The sequence below is a fragment of the Anser cygnoides genome, chromosome 4, assembly GCF_040182565.1.
Source record: "Anser cygnoides isolate HZ-2024a breed goose chromosome 4, Taihu_goose_T2T_genome, whole genome shotgun sequence".
NCBI classification, from domain to species: Eukaryota; Metazoa; Chordata; class Aves; order Anseriformes; family Anatidae; genus Anser; species Anser cygnoides.
In genome coordinates this window covers 37,627,561-37,653,811 of record NC_089876.1, presented here as the reverse complement: position 1 = coordinate 37,653,811, position 26,251 = coordinate 37,627,561, and the positions used below count along the sequence as shown (strand labels likewise).

At 55.1% G+C, this 26,251-nt stretch overlaps 1 protein-coding gene across 17 annotated transcripts; it reads right to left on the bottom strand.

Annotated features, from left to right (window-relative positions):
* Window positions 1-79: 79 nt before the first annotated feature.
* LOC136790687 (uncharacterized) lies at window positions 80-25,898 on the bottom strand. 17 transcript variants are annotated; one of them, XM_066996015.1, is made up of 11 exons: window positions 22,118-23,739; window positions 19,444-21,534; window positions 18,935-19,006; window positions 18,564-18,635; window positions 18,294-18,365; window positions 18,103-18,204; window positions 16,914-17,021; window positions 15,957-16,107; window positions 14,098-14,939; window positions 5,236-5,456; window positions 80-4,652 (listed from the first exon to the last, which is right to left on the bottom strand). In XM_066996015.1, the coding sequence occupies exons 2-9, from the start codon at window positions 19,457-19,459 to the stop codon at window positions 14,606-14,608; spliced, it is 927 nt and encodes a 308-aa protein (XP_066852116.1). In that variant the 5' UTR covers window positions 19,460-21,534; window positions 22,118-23,739; the 3' UTR covers window positions 80-4,652; window positions 5,236-5,456; window positions 14,098-14,605. The 17 variants fall into 17 exon arrangements, with proteins under 17 accessions (XP_066852116.1, XP_066852117.1, XP_066852106.1 ...); XM_066996016.1 differs by lacking the exon at window positions 5,236-5,456 and having other exon boundaries at window positions 80-3,008; XM_066996005.1 differs by lacking the exons at window positions 14,098-14,939; window positions 15,957-16,107; window positions 16,914-17,021; ... (4 more) ...; window positions 19,444-21,534; window positions 22,118-23,739 and having other exon boundaries at window positions 80-1,322; window positions 1,412-1,483; window positions 1,682-4,652; window positions 5,236-9,016.
* Window positions 25,899-26,251: the final 353 nt, after the last annotated feature.

The following is a 26,251-nucleotide window of genomic DNA, read 5'->3' as shown; positions in this document are numbered from 1 at the left end:
GTGACAGCGGATGACCAAGAAACAGCCTTTACCTCGTGTGGCAGTTGACTTCATTGCCTCTGTTCTTTTGCCAGGAGCGGCAGCCTGCGACCGCTTCGTTGCCAAAGCACCTCCTTCGGCACAGTCTCTCTAACCAGCCCTTTAGAAAGAAAGCAGGACAGTGTGACTATAAGGAACTGCTCCTCCTTTCGAGGACGGTATCTTTGGAAGGTAGTGCTTCTCAAAAGACATCCCTAAAGTTTAGAAGCTACGGCCTGGGCTTCTGGGGGAGGTACTCACTACTCCAAACAACATGTCATTCACAAAGAAAAATCTAAGTGTTCGACTCCTGGCAGTCTACCAGCACAGACAGCAAAATCTGGCCTGCTGCGAGACCAGGAGATTGCAGGAGATCTTCTTGTTCACATCGCACATAGTGCATTTTTGGTACACTGCAAGATGACGCTCAATTCGTGCCTTCAAAGAGGACATAAAAAAGCTGCATCCAGTTCAGAGGCAGGAACAGCCCTTCTGAGAAGCATGTCCATCCCATTATGCTGACTCCATCCCAAGACGTTTGGCCAAGTCATTTGAAACCCAACTAGAAGTGGACAGCTAAATCAGCTGAGACTGAGGTAAGTGCCTTTCCTTTCAGCTCCTACAAGTTAGGGGTCGGGCATCAAGCTGGGTGTGCAGCTTGAACTCGCCCCTGCCTGCAGGCTGTCACCGAGAATCCTCAGACATCAAGGAGAACGAGAGGGCTGGGCTGGGCTGCTTCGATCCCAGCCGCTGCCCCAAATCTGCCTGCGCTTTCCCTCCTCTGCCCAAGGGTGCTCTTCCCTCTGGTGACATGTGTCTCCCTGCTCAGGGGACAGCAAGCACTGCTTGGGATGTGCCTCCTGCCTTGAACTCGCCCAGCTGCAAGCAGCGCTGTGCGGGAGCTGAACACAAGTTCAGCAGAAGCCCTTTGCTGCTGGCTGGATACCAATGTTTGCACGGAACAGCTCGGACCAGTAATGGTAATGCTGGGCTAGCAGCTGCCCCTGGGACACGGCGTGACCCACAAGCGGCAGCAGAGGCTCTCGGCCTTCTCTGAGGCTCACCAGTGCCTGCTAGGTGTGAAATTGAGTGTCTCCGCTCTGATCCATCCCTTCCTGCTGTGCAGGTTACGGTGTGTCCACACATGGATTTAGAACCTCACCTTCCCAAGTCTTATGGCGGACAGAGAGAAATATACCCACCAGGTGCTGCCTCCTCTAACTCCTTTATGATATCCTCTACGATGTCAGAGGATGTTGGGGAAGATTTTCTTATTTCAGCATTGTCCTTTGCTCTTAGAGGACCTGAAGAGAAAGTAGGAAGTTAACTTTGGCACCAGTGCAATTTGGAGAACCAGGGCTTAGTTTGTGAAGTCAGTGAAATGACTACCCACCCCTGGGATACCAGCTGGGCTCCAGCGCCGGAAGCAGCCGAGGATCTGGCAAAGCCCTCCCTGGGGACACTTCTGCAACCAAAGACCCGTGAGAAGTTTCTGTCCCAGCGCCATCTACATCAATAGCTCAGTAGGAGAGCATACCAGGGCTCGTGCCTTGACAGGGCACACACACGTGCCGGTCTATACCCTCCCACCTGCAGAGATGCCTGGCTGACGTTTGGGCTTTGAACTGGCAGCTCTCAAAGGAAGTCAAAAGCCACAACTTACCCAGGCCATCTCCCAGAGCTTCAGTCCTGGAACCCATCTGGGAACCTGGATCACCTTTGCCTTCGGTCCCATCTGTAAACACAAGTGGAGTCCCTCCTGTGAACTACGTCAACATACTCCTTCTGACCAGAGTGACAGAGAATGCAGTTCAAAGAGGGGACTGCTCCATGGTACTCGTCTCTCCCTGCCACTCAAGAGCATCTTGCAAACAGTTGCTGGGTGCCTGCAGTGGCACCGTGCTGGTACAAACTAAGCATGCGTGGAGCCGCCCGGAGAAGGGCCCTCCCCGTGCCCACCCCAGGTCTCAACTCAAGCGCAAGGTGCCTGCTGGCTCTGCAGCACCTAGATGCTCCTTCCTTCCGCTGACTTACCTGGCAGATTAACCTGAGGCTCGTGGTCCACATCAGGCTGAGGTGTCGAGTAGCCAGAGCCTACGAGAACTGCTGCAATCAAGCACAGAAGAGAAACATTCCCCTTGCATGGTGTGATCTACCTCTTCCTTAGTGACCTGCAGCGACTGGAGGGGGCTCAGGCAAGGATGTGGGACCCAGACACGAGCCAGGATTTCCAAAGCCGCAAAGGGGCCTGCTGAGCTGGAGGCTCCCTCTTGGCCTCTTCCCAAATCCTCTCTCCAGGCTGTGCGCAACACCCCGCAGGGAGCATGCCGCCAAAGGTGTGGCCCCTCAGGTGTTTCTTACGGGAAGATCTCTGCTGGACACAAAGGAAGACCCCACTGCAGGGGGAGCGTGCAGACCCCGGGAAAAATGATCATCCATGTTTGTCATGGAGAAGCCCCCTGGCCAGTGAGCAGCTGAACCCTTGCTGAGCTAGCTCAACAGACCGTTAACAAACAGCAAGGAAATGAACACGGACAACTTACCACCTGTGGGACCCATACTGGCAGGCTCAGGAGCAGGATTCCATGGAGGCACTTGACCAGTACTGCCTGTGGGCACAAGTGGGATCAGACACAGGTAAGGGGAGCTTCCATTGCCTCTTGGGGCCTGCCTCTTCCTCAGTGACCGGGAGGCACTGGCTGGGGCTCAGGTAATGACATGGCCCAAATAGGAAGAAAAGCCTGGGTTCTTCCCTCTCTGTGGAGAGGGGCAGGGGTGGCATCTCTCCAAGTGAAGAAATATTCAGGGCTCATTTGTGCAAGCCCCCTCAAGGCACAAACGCACTTGGAAGACCCTGAATAAACTATTACAGCCCATTAGCCATCTTCCTTCAAGGAAGCACACTCGCAACGTACCTCGGGGATCCTCCTGAGGCTCCAAACCATGATCCAGCTGAGAAGCTGGATATGGAGAAGCAACACCATCATCATCTAAAATCAAGCAGAGATGAGAGAAGTTGCCATGGCATGCTGTGCTCTCCCTCTTCCCCAGCACCCTGCAGTGACTGAGGGGGCTGAGGCAATGTCACGGGACAAAGATGCAGGTGGAAGTTTCCCAAGAGGGGCCAGCGGCCTCAGCCCCACAGGGGCTCAGACCCAGGCTTCTCGGCCCCAGCGCCACTCACGGCCCCCCCGGCAGGAAACAACCCCGCAGCAGCCACGGCCCCACCGTGCCACCCTGCGGGGCTTCTGCCTCCTGCCTGCCCCCTGCCCGCGGTGCCCGCCCGGCCCTGCTGCTATCCCGTCCCCGTCCCCTCCATCCATATGCGTGCCGCGCAGCACCATGCCGCCCAGGGTTTGGTGTTGGCCCCGGCCCTGCCCACCCACCTGCTCCCGGTGGTCGCCATGGCGCAGCCTGGGCACCCCAGGCACACAGGGCCACCAGGAGGAGGAAGAGGACGCAGGCAGGGGCCGTGGCTCCCCACACTCGCACCATGCTTCCACCACCGCCGCTGCAGCTGCAGCTAGTGCTGCTGTCAGGACCGGTGCGGAGCAGTGCCTGTGGCCTGACCCAGCGTCACAATGGGGTGTCAGGACCTCACGGCCCAGCACTGCATCACCGAGAGCTATTGTGACCTTGCAGCCCTCACGGTGTCACGGAGCAGCGTTGGGACCTCATGGCCCTCGCAGCATCACGGAGAGGTGTTGTGACCTCACGGCTTGGCACAGTGTCACAGCAAAGTTCTGAAGAAATTCTGCATTTCAGCTTACACTTCTTGCTCATAGGCTTTCAAGTAAAACTCTTGTTTTACCCGATTTCCAATGGTGATTTATCCGGCTACAGAATCTGTCTTTGAGACTAGGGAATGTTACCTAGTGATTTCCTGAATTGCCAAGGTGATGGCATTCATGCTCTGCGGGTGGCAAGTCGCAGGCTGGCAGCCAGTTGAAGGAGCTGACACGATGTCTGTGGGCTTTGAAGGGCACTTGCCTTTGCAAAGGCAGATGCCGTGAGAAGCGTGGCTGATCTTTGCTCTTTTTGTTGAACCTGTTTTTTCTTCTTCCCCGCCTCTGAATGCAGCCATTACTTCCTAGGGGCTGACCAGTCTTTGAGGTGCACAATCACCGTCCCAGTTCCAAGCACAGCTGTCCCACTACGTGCACTGCTGTCCCAGTACAAGCATCAGCATCCCAGTACCAGTGGAGATGCCCCACCAAATCTGTCCTAGTACCAGCAACATGGCCCCAGTAAGAGCATCACCACCCGAGTACCAACATCACTGTCCCGCTTCCAGTACCACCTCCAGCACCCTGATTGCCCCCAGCTCCACTATTGGTATCTCCACAAGGTCCCAGCACCACTACCGGCATCTCTGTCCAGGACTGGTAGCAGCATCCCCAACTTGGTGCCAGCACGCCCAGCCCCAGCTTCCCCAGCCCATGCTGGTATTGGCAACTCCAGTACCAGCAGCCCCAGCCCCAGCATCCCCCAACCCACCGCGAACACCCCAGACAGGCACCTCCTGGGGACCCCTACAGACAGCCGGCCCATTGGCTCCCCATCACAGCTCCATGGTACCAGTGGCGGTACCACAGGGCCCGCTTCCACCACAGACGGGAGCAGCATTGGCACCCCTGCAAAAGAGAGGAGGTGGAAAACCAAGGAAACCCTACTAACCTGAAAGTACCCCAAACTACCCCCACCCCTGTCTCCAGGGCCTGCTTGCTGCCCCCATCCCTGGAGCGATGCTGATCCCATACCAGCCCGCTCACATCCCCACCATCCTCCACCCGCTGCCTAAGGCCAATGCCTGGTCTGGGGTGCCGGGCTCACAGTTCGTGTGGTGCTGCTCCCACCTGCGGTGCTGCCCCTACCCGCTGCTCCTCCGTGTCCCCCCATCTGTGTCTGGGGTCAGCCCATGGTGATGGGGACACTGGTGCCCCACAGCCGCTGGAGCTGAGGCCTGGGGGCCATGCCGCACAGGGAGCCCCTGCACCCCACAGGCTCCTGCCTGCTGCAGGCCCCCACCCACCCCGGTCCCCCACCACCGCTTCTCCTGAATCCTCCGCTCCCGGGGCAGCTGCTCCCTGCTCCCTGGAACCTGACCAGGAGCAGGGGGCAGCCGCCACTCCCCTCAGAGGACAACGTGGTGCTCCCCAAAGATGAGGGGACACAAATCCCACCACCACCCCCCCAGAGCACTCTGGCTCCACCAACCTGTGCTGAGGCGGCACCCGGTGGTGAGTCTGCGGCAGTGGCACAGCCACTGGTGGAAGTTTTACTGGCAGTTTTCTTCCTATCACCAAAGATTTTCAGCTCGACGTCTTTGTGGCCACCGTAGCCAAGATGGCTGCCATTCGCCACTTCACGCAGGAGACATTCTCGGTTTACAAGCAGCAATCTAGAAGGGCACCTTTCCGAGTCAGCTCCCTTAGTACCTGGATCAAGAAGTTATCATCGAGGTGCTTTAGGAATTTCCTGGACCTGTTTGTGTCTGCTTCTTGTCATTCCCTGCTAACATCTGGCAACCCAAAGTCACCCACCCACTTAGGGACAAGGGCAGCTGATCTGGAGACATTGCCTAATTCCTTGTTGAACCACCCATCCGTGTAGTCACTCGGGATGGGAGGCCGTCTCCAACTCCCACAACAACATCCGCATTATTGGTTTGTCCCTTAATCCTCACTCAGAGGCTCTCAACCGTGTCATTGCGCCAGCCCCCTGCCTCACCTGCCCTGCCTATCCCTCCTGATGAGCCTAGAACCGTCCCTCGCAGCACTCCAGTCACAGCCCTCTGCCCAACCAGTCGTGCTTATGCCAATGATGATGTAGTTCTGGGGCTGAGCCAAAGCTTGCCAGTACGTCTGCCTGAAGGCTCACCTTTTCAGATGCACGGTATTTACAATAAAGGGTTCTCATTCATGCATCCCCTCAAAATAAATAAATAAGTAAATACATAAAAAAGAAATGGGGGAAGAGAAAGAGAGAAAAAAGGATTTTACATGATCTTGGTATCAATCGTACTTTTGCTGCCCTTCGGCACTGTTAGGGGTTCCTCAGGCTCTCTCACAAGAGCAGGGCTGTCCCCCACTTCTGCTCTCTAATGAATTCACAGTATCACAGTATCACAGATTTCTAGGTTGGAAGAGACCTCAAGATCATCGAGTCCAACCTCCGACCTAACACTAAGTACTCCACTAAACCATATCGCTAAGCTCTACATCTAAACGTCTTTTAAAGACCTCCAGGGATGGTGACTCCACCACCTCCCTGGGCAGCCCGTTCCAATGCTTAATAACCCTTTCGGTAAAGAAGTACGTCCTAACATCCAACCTAAAACTCCCCTGTCGCAACTTTCGCCCATTCCCCCTCGTCCTGTCACCAGGCACGTAGGAGAACAGACCAACCCCCACCTCTCTACAGCCTCCTTTAAGGTAACTGTAGAGAGCGATAAGGTCGCCCCTGAGCCTCCTCTTCTCCAGGCTGAACAAGCCCAGCTCCCTCAGCCGCTCCTCGTAAGGCTTGTTCTCCAGACCCCTCACCAGCTTGGTCGCCCTTCTCTGGACTCGCTCGAGCACGTCCATGTCCTTCCTGTAGCGAGGGGCCCAAAACTGAACACAGTACTCGAGGTGCGGCCTCACCAGAGCCGAGTACAGGGGCACAATCACTTCCCTAGACCTGCTGGCCACACTGCTTCTTATGCAGGCCAGGATGCCGTTGGCCTTCTTGGCCACCTGGGCACACTGCTGGCTCATATTCAGCCGACTATCAACCAATACTCCCAGGTCCCTCTCGGCCAGGCAGCTTTCCAGCCACTCATCTCCCAGCCTGTAGCTCTGCTTGGGGTTGTTGCGCCCCAGGTGCAGGACCCGGCACTTGGCCTTGTTGAACTTCATACAGTTGACCTCAGCCCATCGCTCCAGCCTATCCAGATCCTCCTGCAGAGCCTTCCTGCCCTTGAGCAGATCGACACACGCACTTAGCTTGGTGTCATCTGCAAACTTACTGAGGGTGCACTGGACGCCCTCATCCAGATCATCGATAAAGATATTAAAGAGGACCGGCCCCAGTACCGAGCCCTGGGGGACACCACTAGTGACCGGCCTCCAACCAGATTTGACTCCATTCACCACAACTCTCTGGGCCCGGCCATCCAGCCAGTTTCTAACCCAGCGAAGCGTACGCCAGTCCAAGCCCCGAGCAGCCAGTTTCTTGAGGAGAATGTTGTGGGGAACGGTGTCAAAAGCCTTACTGAGGTCAAACTGACAGGCCTATAGCTCCCCGGGTCTGCCCTGCGGCCCTTCTTATAGATGGGCGTCACATTGGCTAGCCGCCAGTCAACTGGGACCTCCCCCGATAGCCAGGACTGCCGATAAATGATGGAAAGTGCCTCGGCCAGCTCCTCCGCCAGTTCTTTCAGTACCCTCGGGTGCATCCCATCCGGCCCCATCGACTTGCGCACATCCAAGCTCCGTAGCAGGTCGCCAACCATTTCCTCATGGATAGCGAAGGCCACATCCTGCTCCCCATCCCCTTCCACCAGCTCAGGGCACTGGGTATCCAGAGAACAACCGGTATTGCCGCTAAAGACTGAGGCAAAGGCGGCATTAAGCACCTCAGCCTTTTCCTCATCCTTAGTAACTAGGTTTCCCCTCGCATCCAGTAAAGGATGGAGATTCTCCTTAGTCCTCCGTTTCGCGTTGATATATTTGTAAAAGGATTTTTTGTTGTCTTTAACGGCAGTAGCCAGGTTGAGCTCCAGATGAGCTTTGGCCTTTCTAATTTTCTCCCTGCACAGCCTCGCTACATCCTTGTAGTCCTCCTCAGTGGCCTGCCCTTTTCTCCAAAGATTATAAACCCTCTTTTTTCTGCTAAGCACAAGCCGCAACTCTCTGTTGAGCCAGGCCGGTCTTCTTCCATGCCGGCTCGTCTTTGGACACGTGGGGACGGACCGCTCCTGTGCCATCACGATTTCCTTCCTGAGGAGCGCCCAGCCTTCCTGGACTCCTCTGCCCTTCAGAACCGCCTCCCAAGGGACTCGGCCAACCAGCGTCCTGAGCAGCTCAAAGTCAGCCCTCCGGAAGTCCAATGCAGCAGTTTTACTGGTCCCCTTCCTGGCCTCACCAAGAATAGAGAACTCTACCATTTCGTGGTCACTCTGCCCAAGACAGTTTCCGACCACCACATCTCCCACCAGTCCTTCTCTGTTTGTGAAGAGAAGGTCTAGCGGGGCACCACCCCTGGTAGGTTCACTGACCAGCTGCGTCAGGAAGCTATCTCCCACGCTCTCCAGAAACCTCCTAGACTGCTTTCTCTGTGCCGTGTTGTGTTTCCAGGATATGTCCGGGAAGTTGAAGTCCCCCACGAGGACAAGCGCCGACGATTTTGCAACTTCTGTCAGTTGCCTATAAAACTCCTCATCCGTCTCCTCATCCTGGTTCGGCGGTCTATAACAGACCCCGACCAGGATGCTAGCCTTGCCGGCCTTCCCGCGGATCCTAACCCACAGGGTTTCAACCTTATCATTCCCAGCCTGGAGTTCCACAACATCAAAAGATTCTCTGATGTAGAGAGCCACGCCACCACCCCCTCTGTGCTGCCTGTCCCTCCTGAAGAGCCGATAGCCAGGCATTGCAGCACTCCAGTCGTGGGAGCGGTCCCACCACGTCTCCGTGATGGCAACCAAGTCCTAGCCTGCCTGCTGCACGATGGCTTCCAGCTCCTCCTGTTTGTTACCCATGCTGCGTGCATTAGTGTAGATGCACTTCAGCTGGGCCATCGCCTTCTTCCCCGGCCTAGCCATTGTTTCCCCCGGCACAGCTCCAACAAGCCTTGTTTGAGCCCCGTCCCCCTTCTTACCTAGTTTAAAGCGCTCTCTATGAGCCCCGCCAGCTCCTGGCCTAGGATCCGTTTTCCCCTTGGAGATAGGGACCCGTCTGGGGCCATCAGGCCGGGTGCCGAGTAAAGCTCCCCATGGTGAAAAAACCCAAAATTTCTGTGCTGGCACCAGCCTCTGAGCCACCTATTAACCACGCGAGCTTTCCATGTCCTCTCCGTGCCTCTCCCTTCCCCCGTAGGGATGGACAAAAACACCACCTGCACTCCCGCTCCCTCCACCAATCGTCCCAGCCCCCTATAGTCCTGTTTGATAGCCTTGAGGCTTCTCTTTTCAACATCGTCGCTGCCAGCCTGGACTATCAAAAGCGGGTAATAGTCAGAGGGGCGAACCAGGTTTGGAAGCTTCCTGGTAATGTCTCTGACCCTGGCCCCAGGGAGGCAGCAGACTTCCCTATGTGTGGGGTCAGGCCAACAAATAGGGCCCTCCATTCCCCTGAGGAGGGAGTCGCCCACAACGATCACCCTTCTTTCTTTCTTGGTGGAGGCAGTCCTGAGGCGTGGAGTCAACTTCCTCACCTCAGGCATCCTCCTGGGTAGGCTTCCTACCTCATCCTCACCCACCGGTCTCTCCAGCTCCAGGGCCTCAAACCTATTGTTCAAGGGCACCTGGGAAGGCGGCACCGGAAGGGGAGGGCATCTCCTGCGAGGTCGAGCAGGGACCTGTCTCCATTCCTCCTCAACTCGCAGGTCCCCTCCCTCTGCCCGATGGCGACAGGGCAGGGGGTCCACCCCCCTTTGGAGCGTCTCACCCTGGTCCCTCTCCCTCCAGTCCTGCAGGGAGTCGCTCCACCAGTCTATCTCCCGCTCGCACTCCCTGATATCCCTCAACCTCTGCACCTCCTCCTTGAGCTCCGCCACCATGCGGACCAGGTCGTCCACCTGCTCGCACCTCACGCAAGCAGTCTCTCTGCCCCCCGCCGATGGCAGCAAGAGGCTCAGACACTCCCCGCATCCGGAGACCTGAACTGCCGCATGTTTGGACGGGCAGTCGGTCTGGGTGTGTACTGACTTCCTAGAGAAAGCATTCAGAGAAATGCAGAGAAAGAATTCAGTGCTGCAAAACCAAACCAGAACAGAGGTGTTGCTGAACTAACAAAAGCAGAAGATTGATCAATAGCTAAAGGGGTGAGCTTTGTGAAACCTCTCTGGCCCTGGCTGTTTCCTGCAGTTCCCCACCATCACGGAGATGGGCCAGAGCCCCCTCGACCTGCATGAGGGCTTGGGAGTGAGACAACAGGAGCGTCCAGTTTCTCCTGTCCACTCATTTCTCCCTTACTCAGGAAATTCTTAAGAAAGGGGCAGAAGGGCTCTCAAAACCAGGAGCCCTCTGTGTTCAGCATTGCCATCATCTTCGTACTTTGGGCGCTAGCACACGGAAAAAGAAGGAAAGAAATTACAAAGCTCTCTCAGCTGAGTCACAGGAAGAGCCGCTCTCAGCAAGAGTGCTGCAGACTGAGGCCACAACATCAGCCAGAAAATGCTGAGCAAATGCAGCTTTCTCACAAGCCTCCTCTCTCCTCAGCGCCTGTGTCTGCTGGCTTTCACAAAGTGCCTGTCAAGACATTGCTGCAAGGAAAACATGCAGGCTGTTTCTCTGCTTCTTCTGTGACCTGGATTTGGAAGAACCACCACCATGGGACGCTTCTCAAACAAGGCATCAGTATTGGCAGCCACCCTCACAGGGAAGAACCCTTTCCTAACGCCCAGCCTGAACCTGCCCTGTCCCAGCTCCGTGCTGTTCCCTCGCGTCCCCAGAGAGAAGAGATCAGCGCCTGCCCCTCCACTCCCCTCCTCAGGAAGCTGAGGGCCGCCATGAGGCCTCCCCTCAGTCGCCTCTTCTCTCGGCTGAACAAACCAAGAGACTTCAGCTGCTCCTCACACCTCTTGCCCACCAGACCTTTCACCATCTTCAGCAACCTCCTCTGGACACTCTCCAATAATTTTATGCCCTTCAGGACACAAAACTTGTACTTTCAGCTTCAGTCCTTAAAGAGTTAATGAGTTTCCCTCGAAGTGCAACGGAGCGTTTAAGACCAGTCAGAAGATTTCTTCCAAACTCTTTTAGCATTTTCCCTTTCTAGGATTTACATCTCTAGTCTTAATAGCTGATCTTCCTTCTTTCCAAATTATAACTATAACCTTTTAAAGGACTTACTTCTGCCTTTTTGTATGACAGAATTTGTTTGGACAGTTTGACACTTGCTGAACTATCATGGAATCACTTAGGTTGGAGAAGATCTCTGAGATTGAAGATCTGAATGGATTTGATTGAAGATTTGAAGGATGTACCCCTTGAAAGGTATGACTGGGAACTTTTTACTGATGGTAGTAGTTTTGTGAAGAATGGAGCACGATATGCAGGGTATGCAGTAACAATCCTGAAGACAGTAATCGAAGCAAAACCTTTACCACCTGGAACATCAGCACAGCGAGCAGAACTGTTAGCCCTAACTCGAGCACTGGAACTGAGTAAAGGAAAGATGGGAAATATTTGGACAGATTCAAAGTATGCCTTTGGAGTGGTCCACGTTCATGGAGTATTATGGAAAGAAAGAGGGCTGTTGTCCTCACAAGGGGCCAATATAATCGTGATATAATCCAATATCACGAGGAGGTGTTAAGTCTGATAAATGCGGTACAAAAACCAAAACAAGTGGCTATCATGCACTGCAAAGCCCATCAAGGAGGAACCTCAAAGATATCAGAAGGGAATCGGTTGGCAGATCGAGCAGCTCGACAAATTGCTCAGAAGGTGTGGAATGTGATGGCTCTGGTACCACTCAAGGTAGGCCCCGCTCGTCTTAATCTTCCCAAGGAAGCAAGATATTCGCCAGAGGATGAGAAATTAGCAAATCTCCTAAAGGCCCGAAAGAACTCTGATGGATGGTATGTGACCGCTACGGGCCAGGTAGTAATACCCCCCTTGGTGATGCGAGAAATACTTCAGACAAGACATAATGAGTGTCACTGGGGTGCAGAGGCAATGGTAACATTTTTAAAACGTAGCATTATCTCTACACATATGTTAACAGTGGCAAAATCAGTAACGTCAAAGTGTGAGATTTGTTTGAAAAATAATCCAGTAGCAAGAAAACATGCTGAAATGGGAAGAGTGAGAGTAGGGATAGAACCAGGAGATTACTGGCAAGTTGATTTTGTAGAGTTACCTAGGACTAGGGGATATAGGTATTTGTTAGTAGGGGTTGACACCTTTTCCGGATGGCCAGAAGCCCTTCCCTGTCGCACCAATCAAGCTAAAGAGACAGTAAAATGGTTCTTGCGGGAAATCATTCTGAGGTTCGGGGTACCGTTAGGAATATCCTCGGATAGGGGACCGCACTTTGTTGCATCTGTGGTTAAAGACGTAAGCCGGCTATTAGGAATTTCTTGGCATTTACATACTGCATGGGGACCCCAATCTAGTGGACAGGTAGAAAGGGTGAACCAAACACTAAAGGGACAGATCAGTAAAATCTGCCAGGAAGCCAAAATACAATGGCCACAAGCTTTGCCTATAGCCTTACTGAGAATAAGGATAAAGCCAAGGAGTGGAATGGCAGTAAGCCCATACGAGATTATATATGGAAAGCCTTATGAATCCTCAGAACCAAATCCTAATATGCACATAACAGGGAACCAGGATGTTTATAATTATGTATTGTCTCTTGGCAAAACTTTAGCTCAACATCGAAGTGTTTTGGTGTGGAACCGACCGTTGTCACTGGAAAACCCTGTCCACGACATTCAGCCAGGCGACCGAGTGTACATCAAAAACTGGAATGAAGAACCCCTGAAAGAACGGTGGGCCGAACCTTATCAAGTATTATTGACTACTTTTACAGCTGTAAAGGTAGAAGGGGTGGATGCTTGGATTCATTACACTCGGGTGAAAAAGGTTCCTGAACTTTGGTCGGTGCGAGCAATCGGAGATACAAAACTACAGATGAGGCGCATATAACCATACAATGTCGGGGTTCTTAACAACGGTAACGACAACAGTAATTGTTTTGTGTAAATACCTTGTAATTGGGCTCCTAGAAATACCAGAAAAATATAAGAAAGAGGAAATATTCAAAGGAGAAAATGTTACTTTGGAATGTGGAATGCACGACGATAAACCAATAACAATTAGCTCTCTACAGGTGGTCTGGGGGAAAATAAATGACTCCGGACAGAGCCAGGAAATAGACATAAACACAGCCGGGGACAATACAGGATTGAAGGCTGCACGGAAGGGGAAGGCGTACGTAAGTAATACCCCAGAACTAGGCCTACAACTGAGAGGAGCTACCACCCTAACCCTGTTTAGTGTTATTAATGTCAACGAAGGAAACTACCGGTGCATAGTAACACATGAAAATAGCAACAGATTATGGGATAAGAGAAACATTGGTATATCCAAAATTGGATAAAGGGATATTGGTAGCCCACCAAAAAGGATCTAGAAGAAAAAGGGAGGACCAGGTACCATGGACACAAGTGGTACAGATCCCACACGGGCAATCATCAGAGAATTTACTGGTAGGTAAAGGTAAAAAGTTCAGCTCTGATGAAGACATCTTACTTCATCCCGACGACCACCCGGACGACCACCAGAGAGTGATATGCAAGCACAGAAGGACTGATTAGATAATTAGCATACAAAGCGGGGCTAGGAGGAGCTAGGAAATGAATATGCATAGATGTGTTGTAAAACTTAATGCATATGTAATATTTTAGGAGATAAAAGAGAACTGAGTGAACAAATCGGACGAAGTTAGATTTGGGCAGGCATGCCCCTAACTTCCAGCGCCTAATAAAAGCACCTTCATATCATCACTTTGTGGCTTATGTGTCTTCGTGAATGCTAACAAGATGATCAGGTCCAACCGTTAACCGTGCACCGGTTAACCGTTAACTGAGAGCCTTCTCTCCTTCGGCTTCTGGCCCCAGACAAATCTGAGGGAGGAAGAAGCTGAGGCCTGTACATGGCAAAGGACAGAAGGTGAGGCTTGGCTGTCCCCGAGAAGACAGAGCTTCAGCCCTGTGCCCTCCAACCCTGGGCCCATCCACGGGGAGACAACTCATCCTCACCCCCAGAGGGGACTCCGGAGCTCGACCCGAGCTTTCTGCTCCTCCAAGGAGCCACATGGGAGGAGACGGCCACCCTCAAGTGAGATTTTTCAAATGAGGATCTCTTACCTTTGGTGGTGGCAGCACCTCGGGTCTCCCCTCTGGTTCCAGTTGCTTGTGCCAGCGTGTGGCAATCCCAGCCCTGACTCCAAAGAGTTAGAAATTTTTTCTTGTACTCCTTGAGGAGAGCTGAGCCGTAGGAGCGTTGGCATGGGGCACCCTGGCCAAAATCGGCCATCCGTGCAGTGTCAGGACCTGAGGAGGGCTGGCTGTGGGGAGCCTGGCCTCGGCCCAGGATCAGGAAGGGCCCGAGCTTGTGTGTGGCTGCGGCACTGCCAGTTTGAGCAGGGGGTTCTCGGGTGAGCGCTGTGCAGGGTCGCTGCCGCGCTCACAGCCCTTCTGTCTGCTCCTGCTGTGCTGCTCCCCAGCTCCCTTCCCCTGCGTTCCCTGCATGGTGGGCACAGTCTGGCTGACCCCCAGCACCGAGGACCCTCAGGGTTACTTTTCGATCAGTCACAAAGTCCTGCTGTGGGTTCCTGGGTGTTGCTGTACATAAGACCCGGACTGCTGTGCTGTATTATTCAATATTTATTAGAAGTGTGGCCAAGGCTGCATCCCGGGGGGGCCTGCCCCAGCCCTTGGAAGAGGGTGGAGGGGGCCGTGGAGGTGATGTCTGTGTCCACGAGGACTGGGGGATACTGGGCCGGTCGCGTGCCTTCCATTGGTCTGCTGCCGTGCGTGGGGGCCGTGGAGGCCGGGCTGGTGGCAGGCGGGTCGGTCTTCCAGGCACTGATGGTGGCCGCTGGTGTCGGGCCTGGCTCTCAGGCGTACGACGGTGGTCAGGCTGCCTGTAGGGGCTCACGGAGCGGCTGCGGGTGTCAGTCTGGGCTGCCTGGGCTGCGGCGAGGCGCCTGCGGAGACAGGAATTTGCTGAGGCCGTGCTGCGGCTGCGGTGCCAGGCGGGTGCGAGGCAGCGGGGTGCAGGCATCCGGCTGTGCGTGAGCTGTGGGCACACATGCTCTGTGCAGAAAACAGGGTGCCCTGTGCCCTCCGCTGGGACTCTGCTCCCCTCCACATCCTGCCCCAGCTTGTCTCCTCCCCAGTGCCTCGCCAGCCATCCTGACCTGCCTGCTCTGCACGTGCTGTCCCAGCAAGAAGACCTGGCGCCCGCAGAGACAGGGGTCCACAGCCGGGCTCTGCATGGCCCAGTCACCACAGCCACCGACTGCCCTTTTTCAGAGCGCCTTGCAAGGACCAGTACTCAGCTCCCTGCCCGGCCCTGGCCCTGGACCAACAAGGTGACGGCCTCGGCTCCCTGTTCGGTGAGGTGCTGCCCATCCGCTCTTTGGGATGTGTAATTAAACACACAAGCTCTGTGTGTGCTGAAGACACGCACGCTGGCAGCGCTCAGGTGCGGCTGTGACACACTGACTGCCCCTCTCCAAGGCAATGCCAGCAGCTGGCAGGGCTCATCCCCATGCTCCCAGGAGCTGGCACACCTTGGCTGAGGCGGACACCTGCAATTCAGGGCGTCCCAGAACAGGGTGCCTTGTGCTGGGGGGGAACTGGCACTGCTGCGCTTCTCTCTCTGATGGCACTCTCTCTCAGCTCCTGCATTTCTCTTCCTGGCCTTGCTTTGCCTACGGCTGTCCCTGGCTCTGCTCTTGCTGCGGAAGGGCCAAGCTTCGCTAAGACCAGCAACAGAAAAATGGGCTCCAGAACAGAATGCCCAGGAATTAGAGGCCACCTAAAACACTGGACAGCAGAAATTTCAGAAGAGTCTGGTCAAAAACTAACTGCTCACTTCACAATACGCTAACGACAACTGCTTCCTGGCTGGCAGCAGCCATATAATAATGTTAACAAAGATACGGTAAAGAATTTGGGAGGGGGAGAGGAGGAGAGGGAGCGGGGGAACAACAACTCACCGGTTTTCCTGCCGCCAACACCAGATAAGCACGCAGCACGCAACTGTCACAAGCACGAGGAAGGGAACCAAGACTGCCACAGCGCCTTCTATGCAGTACCTTCGGAAATTCTGGGGCTTTGCAGTGTTTGCATTGTTCTCCCCATCCACGCCTGCAAGAACAATTGTGGACATTGCCGTGTCCTGCGCACTACTGGTAATCTCACAGGAGGTCTGACATTGCCAGGAAGTGTTCTGTTTCATTTGGTTAGCATCTTTGAGCAAGTGAAAATCCTCAGGCCGCAATGCTTCCTGAGGTTCAGCAGAAGCTGGGGAATCTGCCAAAGGCACTGCAACTCAAGGCACTCTGGAGCCTCCCTTTTGCCTCTCAGCTTTGTTTTCCCTCCATCCTTTGTTTTCCCTGCCATAATGCTGAGAGCCCAGTGTCTCAGGTTTGCTCCCCCAGCTCTTTGGAGTTCTCAAAGTTCTTAGGCGCTTGCCCACCTTCGCTGCTCGAGGCACACTCGGAGCCTTAGGGACAAAACTGAACAAAATTCGGGAGCCCAGGAGTGCCAGTGAGGCAGTGCCCCATCTGTACTGAGTCAGGGCATCACTCTGGGCCTCAGCTCACAGGAGGGGTCCCGTTTCCCATTGTCTGCTCAGTGGGCTTCTGACGGCCTTGTTCCCCCAAGAGCAAAGTTCCAAAATCCCTGGGAACTGGGTGCGCTGGGAGGTGACCCCTCTCTAACCACAGCCACAGAGCTTTGTGAGCGTCCCTCCGCTGCACTGCTGTCACAGCCCGGGGAAGACAGCCATCCTCAGGGAGCCACTCCTGACTTCCTCTGCAACACTTGCTGCCTACTGACACTCTTGGGTTTGGCTGCTGACATGAGCTGCAAGAGCGGGTACCAGGGCAAGAACCTGCACACGCATGCTGGTTCTGGCTGGTGACAGCGGATGACCAAGAAACAGCCTTTACCTCGTGTGGCAGTTGACTTCATTGCCTCTGTTCTTTTGCCAGGGAGCGGCAGCCTGCGACCGCTTCGTTGCCAAAGCACCTCCTTCGGCACAGTCTCTCTAACCAGCCCTTTAGAAAGAAAGCAGGACAGTGTGACTATAAGGAACTGCTCCTCCTTTCGAGGACGGTATCTTTGGAAGGTAGTGCTTCTCAAAAGACATCCCTAAAGTTTAGAAGCTACGGCCTGGGCTTCTGGGGGAGGTACTCACTACTCCAAACAACATGTCATTCACAAAGAAAAATCTAAGTGTTCGACTCCTGGCAGTCTACCAGCACAGACAGCAAAATCTGGCCTGCTGCGAGACCAGGAGATTGCAGGAGATCTTCTTGTTCACATCGCACATAGTGCATTTTTGGTACACTGCAAGATGACGCTCAATTCGTGCCTTCAAAGAGGACATAAAAAAGCTGCATCCAGTTCAGAGGCAGGAACAGCCCTTCTGAGAAGCATGTCCATCCCATTATGCTGACTCCATCCCAAGACGTTTGGCCAAGTCATTTGAAACCCAACTAGAAGTGGACAGCTAAATCAGCTGAGACTGAGGTAAGTGCCTTTCCTTTCAGCTCCTACAAGTTAGGGGTCGGGCATCAAGCTGGGTGTGCAGCTTGAACTCGCCCCTGCCTGCAGGCTGTCACCGAGAATCCTCAGACATCAAGGAGAACGAGAGGGCTGGGCTGGGCTGCTTCGATCCCAGCCGCTGCCCCAAATCTGCCTGCGCTTTCCCTCCTCTGCCCAAGGGTGCTCTTCCCTCTGGTGACATGTGTCTCCCTGCTCAGGGGACAGCAAGCACTGCTTGGGATGTGCCTCCTGCCTTGAACTCGCCCAGCTGCAAGCAGCGCTGTGCGGGAGCTGAACACAAGTTCAGCAGAAGCCCTTTGCTGCTGGCTGGATACCAATGTTTGCACGGAACAGCTCGGACCAGTAATGGTAATGCTGGGCTAGCAGCTGCCCCTGGGACACGGCGTGACCCACAAGCGGCAGCAGAGGCTCTCGGCCTTCTCTGAGGCTCACCAGTGCCTGCTAGGTGTGAAATTGAGTGTCTCCGCTCTGATCCATCCCTTCCTGCTGTGCAGGTTACGGTGTGTCCACACATGGATTTAGAACCTCACCTTCCCAAGTCTTATGGCGGACAGAGAGAAATATACCCACCAGGTGCTGCCTCCTCTAACTCCTTTATGATATCCTCTACGATGTCAGAGGATGTTGGGGAAGATTTTCTTATTTCAGCATTGTCCTTTGCTCTTAGAGGACCTGAAGAGAAAGTAGGAAGTTAACTTTGGCACCAGTGCAATTTGGAGAACCAGGGCTTAGTTTGTGAAGTCAGTGAAATGACTACCCACCCCTGGGATACCAGCTGGGCTCCAGCGCCGGAAGCAGCCGAGGATCTGGCAAAGCCCTCCCTGGGGACACTTCTGCAACCAAAGACCCGTGAGAAGTTTCTGTCCCAGCGCCATCTACATCAATAGCTCAGTAGGAGAGCATACCAGGGCTCGTGCCTTGACAGGGCACACACACGTGCCGGTCTATACCCTCCCACCTGCAGAGATGCCTGGCTGACGTTTGGGCTTTGAACTGGCAGCTCTCAAAGGAAGTCAAAAGCCACAACTTACCCAGGCCATCTCCCAGAGCTTCAGTCCTGGAACCCATCTGGGAACCTGGATCACCTTTGCCTTCGGTCCCATCTGTAAACACAAGTGGAGTCCCTCCTGTGAACTACGTCAACATACTCCTTCTGACCAGAGTGACAGAGAATGCAGTTCAAAGAGGGGACTGCTCCATGGTACTCGTCTCTCCCTGCCACTCAAGAGCATCTTGCAAACAGTTGCTGGGTGCCTGCAGTGGCACCGTGCTGGTACAAACTAAGCATGCGTGGAGCCGCCCGGAGAAGGGCCCTCCCCGTGCCCACCCCAGGTCTCAACTCAAGCGCAAGGTGCCTGCTGGCTCTGCAGCACCTAGATGCTCCTTCCTTCCGCTGACTTACCTGGCAGATTAACCTGAGGCTCGTGGTCCACATCAGGCTGAGGTGTCGAGTAGCCAGAGCCTACGAGAACTGCTGCAATCAAGCACAGAAGAGAAACATTCCCCTTGCATGGTGTGATCTACCTCTTCCTTAGTGACCTGCAGCGACTGGAGGGGGCTCAGGCAAGGATGTGGGACCCAGACACGAGCCAGGATTTCCAAAGCCGCAAAGGGGCCTGCTGAGCTGGAGGCTCCCTCTTGGCCTCTTCCCAAATCCTCTCTCCAGGCTGTGCGCAACACCCCGCAGGGAGCATGCCGCCAAAGGTGTGGCCCCTCAGGTGTTTCTTACGGGAAGATCTCTGCTGGACACAAAGGAAGACCCCACTGCAGGGGGAGCGTGCAGACCCCGGGAAAAATGATCATCCATGTTTGTCATGGAGAAGCCCCCTGGCCAGTGAGCAGCTGAACCCTTGCTGAGCTAGCTCAACAGACCGTTAACAAACAGCAAGGAAATGAACACGGACAACTTACCACCTGTGGGACCCATACTGGCAGGCTCAGGAGCAGGATTCCATGGAGGCACTTGACCAGTACTGCCTGTGGGCACAAGTGGGATCAGACACAGGTAAGGGGAGCTTCCATTGCCTCTTGGGGCCTGCCTCTTCCTCAGTGACCGGGAGGCACTGGCTGGGGCTCAGGTAATGACATGGCCCAAATAGGAAGAAAAGCCTGGGTTCTTCCCTCTCTGTGGAGAGGGGCAGGGGTGGCATCTCTCCAAGTGAAGAAATATTCAGGGCTCATTTGTGCAAGCCCCCTCAAGGCACAAACGCACTTGGAAGACCCTGAATAAACTATTACAGCCCATTAGCCATCTTCCTTCAAGGAAGCACACTCGCAACGTACCTCGGGGATCCTCCTGAGGCTCCAAACCATGATCCAGCTGAGAAGCTGGATATGGAGAAGCAACACCATCATCATCTAAAATCAAGCAGAGATGAGAGAAGTTGCCATGGCATGCTGTGCTCTCCCTCTTCCCCAGCACCCTGCAGTGACTGAGGGGGCTGAGGCAATGTCACGGGACAAAGATGCAGGTGGAAGTTTCCCAAGAGGGGCCAGCGGCCTCAGCCCCACAGGGGCTCAGACCCAGGCTTCTCGGCCCCAGCGCCACTCACGGCCCCCCCGGCAGGAAACAACCCCGCAGCAGCCACGGCCCCACCGTGCCACCCTGCGGGGCTTCTGCCTCCTGCCTGCCCCCTGCCCGCGGTGCCCGCCCGGCCCTGCTGCTATCCCGTCCCCGTCCCCTCCATCCATATGCGTGCCGCGCAGCACCATGCCGCCCAGGGTTTGGTGTTGGCCCCGGCCCTGCCCACCCACCTGCTCCCGGTGGTCGCCATGGCGCAGCCTGGGCACCCCAGGCACACAGGGCCACCAGGAGGAGGAAGAGGACGCAGGCAGGGGCCGTGGCTCCCCACACTCGCACCATGCTTCCACCACCGCCGCTGCAGCTGCAGCTAGTGCTGCTGTCAGGACCGGTGCGGAGCAGTGCCTGTGGCCTGACCCAGCGTCACAATGGGGTGTCAGGACCTCACGGCCCAGCACTGCATCACCGAGAGCTATTGTGACCTTGCAGCCCTCACGGTGTCACGGAGCAGCGTTGGGACCTCATGGCCCTCGCAGCATCACGGAGAGGTGTTGTGACCTCACGGCTTGGCACAGTGTCACAGCAAAGTTCTGAAGAAATTCTGCATTTCAGCTTACACTTCTTGCTCATAGGCTTTCAAGTAAAACTCTTGTTTTACCCGATTTCCAATGGTGATTTATCCGGCTACAGAATCTGTCTTTGAGACTAGGGAATGTTACCTAGTGATTTCCTGAATTGCCAAGGTGATGGCATTCATGCTCTGCGGGTGGCAAGTCGCAGGCTGGCAGCCAGTTGAAGGAGCTGACACGATGTCTGTGGGCTTTGAAGGGCACTTGCCTTTGCAAAGGCAGATGCCGTGAGAAGCGTGGCTGATCTTTGCTCTTTTTGTTGAACCTGTTTTTTCTTCTTCCCCGCCTCTGAATGCAGCCATTACTTCCTAGGGGCTGACCAGTCTTTGAGGTGCACAATCACCGTCCCAGTTCCAAGCACAGCTGTCCCACTACGTGCACTGCTGTCCCAGTACAAGCATCAGCATCCCAGTACCAGTGGAGATGCCCCACCAAATCTGTCCTAGTACCAGCAACATGGCCCCAGTAAGAGCATCACCACCCGAGTACCAACATCACTGTCCCGCTTCCAGTACCACCTCCAGCACCCTGATTGCCCCCAGCTCCACTATTGGTATCTCCACAAGGTCCCAGCACCACTACCGGCATCTCTGTCCAGGACTGGTAGCAGCATCCCCAACTTGGTGCCAGCACGCCCAGCCCCAGCTTCCCCAGCCCATGCTGGTATTGGCAACTCCAGTACCAGCAGCCCCAGCCCCAGCATCCCCCAACCCACCGCGAACACCCCAGACAGGCACCTCCTGGGGACCCCTACAGACAGCCGGCCCATTGGCTCCCCATCACAGCTCCATGGTACCAGTGGCGGTACCACAGGGCCCGCTTCCACCACAGACGGGAGCAGCATTGGCACCCCTGCAAAAGAGAGGAGGTGGAAAACCAAGGAAACCCTACTAACCTGAAAGTACCCCAAACTACCCCCACCCCTGTCTCCAGGGCCTGCTTGCTGCCCCCATCCCTGGAGCGATGCTGATCCCATACCAGCCCGCTCACATCCCCACCATCCTCCACCCGCTGCCTAAGGCCAATGCCTGGTCTGGGGTGCCGGGCTCACAGTTCGTGTGGTGCTGCTCCCACCTGCGGTGCTGCCCCTATCCGCTGCTCCTCCGTGTCCCCCCATCTGTGTCTGGGGTCAGCCCATGGTGATGGGGACACTGGTGCCCCACAGCCGCTGGAGCTGAGGCCTGGGGGCCATGCCGCACAGGGAGCCCCTGCACCCCACAGGCTCCTGCCTGCTGCAGGCCCCCACCCACCCCGGTCCCCCACCACCGCTTCTCCTGAATCCTCCGCTCCCGGGGCAGCTGCTCCCTGCTCCCTGGAACCTGACCAGGAGCAGGGGGCAGCCGCCACTCCCCTCAGAGGACAACGTGGTGCTCCCCAAAGATGAGGGGACACAAATCCCACCACCACCCCCCCAGAGCACTCTGGCTCCACCAACCTGTGCTGAGGCGGCACCCGGTGGTGAGTCTGCGGCAGTGGCACAGCCACTGGTGGAAGTTTTACTGGCAGTTTTCTTCCTATCACCAAAGATTTTCAGCTCGACGTCTTTGTGGCCACCGTAGCCAAGATGGCTGCCATTCGCCACTTCACGCAGGAGACATTCTCGGTTTACAAGCAGCAATCTAGAAGGGCACCTTTCCGAGTCAGCTCCCTTAGTACCTGGATCAAGAAGTTATCATCGAGGTGCTTTAGGAATTTCCTGGACCTGTTTGTGTCTGCTTCTTGTCATTCCCTGCTAACATCTGGCAACCCAAAGTCACCCACCCACTTAGGGACAAGGGCAGCTGATCTGGAGACATTGCCTAATTCCTTGTTGAACCACCCATCCGTGTAGTCACTCGGGATGGGAGGCCGTCTCCAACTCCCACAACAACATCCGCATTATTGGTTTGTCCCTTAATCCTCACTCAGAGGCTCTCAACCGTGTCATTGCGCCAGCCCCCTGCCTCACCTGCCCTGCCTATCCCTCCTGATGAGCCTAGAACCGTCCCTCGCAGCACTCCAGTCACAGCCCTCTGCCCAACCAGTCGTGCTTATGCCAACGATGATGTAGTTCTGGGGCTGAGCCAAAGCTTGCCAGTACGTCTGCCTGAAGGCTCACCTTTTCAGATGCACGGTATTTACAATAAAGGGTTCTCATTCATGCATCCCCTCAAAATAAATAAATAAGTAAATACATAAAAAAGAAATGGGGGAAGAGAAAGAGAGAAAAAAGGATTTTACATGATCTTGGTATCAATCGTACTTTTGCTGCCCTTCGGCACTGTTAGGGGTTCCTCAGGCTCTCTCACAAGAGCAGGGCTGTCCCCCACTTCTGCTCTCTAATGAATTCACAGTATCACAGTATCACAGATTTCTAGGTTGGAAGAGACCTCAAGATCATCGAGTCCAACCTCCGACCTAACACTAAGTACTCCACTAAACCATATCGCTAAGCTCTACATCTAAACGTCTTTTAAAGACCTCCAGGGATGGTGACTCCACCACCTCCCTGGGCAGCCCGTTCCAATGCTTAATAACCCTTTCGGTAAAGAAGTACGTCCTAACATCCAACCTAAAACTCCCCTGTCGCAACTTTCGCCCATTCCCCCTCGTCCTGTCACCAGGCACGTAGGAGAACAGACCAACCCCCACCTCTCTACAGCCTCCTTTAAGGTAACTGTAGAGAGCGATAAGGTCGCCCCTGAGCCTCCTCTTCTCCAGGCTGAACAAGCCCAGCTCCCTCAGCCGCTCCTCGTAAGGCTTGTTCTCCAGACCCCTCACCAGCTTGGTCGCCCTTCTCTGGACTCGCTCGAGCACGTCCATGTCCTTCCTGTAGCGAGGGGCCCAAAACTGAACACAGTACTCGAGGTGCGGCCTCACCAGAGCCGAGTACAGGGGCACAATCACTTCCCTAGACCTGCTGGCCACACTGCTTCTTATGCAGGCCAGGATGCCGTTGGCCTTCTTGGCCACCTGGGCACACTGCTGGCTCATATTCAGCCGACTATCAACCAATACTCCCAGGTCCCTCTCGGCCAGGCAGCTTTCCAGCCACTCATCTCCCAGCCTGTAGCTCTGCTTGGGGTTGTTGCGCCCCAGGTGCAGGACCCGGCACTTGGCCTTGTTGAACTTCATACAGTTGACCTCAGCCCATCGCTCCAGCCTATCCAGATCCTCCTGCAGAGCCTTCCTGCCCTTGAGCAGATCGACACACGCACTTAGCTTGGTGTCATCTGCAAACTTACTGAGGGTGCACTGGACGCCCTCATCCAGATCATCGATAAAGATATTAAAGAGGACCGGCCCCAGTACCGAGCCCTGGGGGACACCACTAGTGACCGGCCTCCAACCAGATTTGACTCCATTCACCACAACTCTCTGGGCCCGGCCATCCAGCCAGTTTCTAACCCAGCGAAGCGTACGCCAGTCCAAGCCCCGAGCAGCCAGTTTCTTGAGGAGAATGTTGTGGGGAACGGTGTCAAAAGCCTTACTGAGGTCAAACTGACAGGCCTATAGCTCCCCGGGTCTGCCCTGCGGCCCTTCTTATAGATGGGCGTCACATTGGCTAGCCGCCAGTCAACTGGGACCTCCCCCGATAGCCAGGACTGCCGATAAATGATGGAAAGTGCCTCGGCCAGCTCCTCCGCCAGTTCTTTCAGTACCCTCGGGTGCATCCCATCCGGCCCCATCGACTTGCGCACATCCAAGCTCCGTAGCAGGTCGCCAACCATTTCCTCATGGATAGCGAAGGCCACATCCTGCTCCCCATCCCCTTCCACCAGCTCAGGGCACTGGGTATCCAGAGAACAACCGGTATTGCCGCTAAAGACTGAGGCAAAGGCGGCATTAAGCACCTCAGCCTTTTCCTCATCCTTAGTAACTAGGTTTCCCCTCGCATCCAGTAAAGGATGGAGATTCTCCTTAGTCCTCCGTTTCGCGTTGATATATTTGTAAAAGGATTTTTTGTTGTCTTTAACGGCAGTAGCCAGGTTGAGCTCCAGATGAGCTTTGGCCTTTCTAATTTTCTCCCTGCACAGCCTCGCTACATCCTTGTAGTCCTCCTCAGTGGCCTGCCCTTTTCTCCAAAGATTATAAACCCTCTTTTTTCTGCTAAGCACAAGCCGCAACTCTCTGTTGAGCCAGGCCGGTCTTCTTCCATGCCGGCTCGTCTTTGGACACGTGGGGACGGACCGCTCCTGTGCCATCACGATTTCCTTCCTGAGGAGCGCCCAGCCTTCCTGGACTCCTCTGCCCTTCAGAACCGCCTCCCAAGGGACTCGGCCAACCAGCGTCCTGAGCAGCTCAAAGTCAGCCCTCCGGAAGTCCAATGCAGCAGTTTTACTGGTCCCCTTCCTGGCCTCACCAAGAATAGAGAACTCTACCATTTCGTGGTCACTCTGCCCAAGACAGTTTCCGACCACCACATCTCCCACCAGTCCTTCTCTGTTTGTGAAGAGAAGGTCTAGCGGGGCACCACCCCTGGTAGGTTCACTGACCAGCTGCGTCAGGAAGCTATCTCCCACGCTCTCCAGAAACCTCCTAGACTGCTTTCTCTGTGCCGTGTTGTGTTTCCAGGATATGTCCGGGAAGTTGAAGTCCCCCACGAGGACAAGCGCCGACGATTTTGCAACTTCTGTCAGTTGCCTATAAAACTCCTCATCCGTCTCCTCATCCTGGTTCGGCGGTCTATAACAGACCCCGACCAGGATGCTAGCCTTGCCGGCCTTCCCGCGGATCCTAACCCACAGGGTTTCAACCTTATCATTCCCAGCCTGGAGTTCCACAACATCAAAAGATTCTCTGATGTAGAGAGCCACGCCACCACCCCCTCTGTGCTGCCTGTCCCTCCTGAAGAGCCGATAGCCAGGCATTGCAGCACTCCAGTCGTGGGAGCGGTCCCACCACGTCTCCGTGATGGCAACCAAGTCCTAGCCTGCCTGCTGCACGATGGCTTCCAGCTCCTCCTGTTTGTTACCCATGCTGCGTGCATTAGTGTAGATGCACTTCAGCTGGGCCATCGCCTTCTTCCCCGGCCTAGCCATTGTTTCCCCCGGCACAGCTCCAACAAGCCTTGTTTGAGCCCCGTCCCCCTTCTTACCTAGTTTAAAGCGCTCTCTATGAGCCCCGCCAGCTCCTGGCCTAGGATCCGTTTTCCCCTTGGAGATAGGGACCCGTCTGGGGCCATCAGGCCGGGTGCCGAGTAAAGCTCCCCATGGTGAAAAAACCCAAAATTTCTGTGCTGGCACCAGCCTCTGAGCCACCTATTAACCACGCGAGCTTTCCATGTCCTCTCCGTGCCTCTCCCTTCCCCCGTAGGGATGGACAAAAACACCACCTGCACTCCCGCTCCCTCCACCAATCGTCCCAGCCCCCTATAGTCCTGTTTGATAGCCTTGAGGCTTCTCTTTTCAACATCGTCGCTGCCAGCCTGGACTATCAAAAGCGGGTAATAGTCAGAGGGGCGAACCAGGTTTGGAAGCTTCCTGGTAATGTCTCTGACCCTGGCCCCAGGGAGGCAGCAGACTTCCCTATGTGTGGGGTCAGGCCAACAAATAGGGCCCTCCATTCCCCTGAGGAGGGAGTCGCCCAC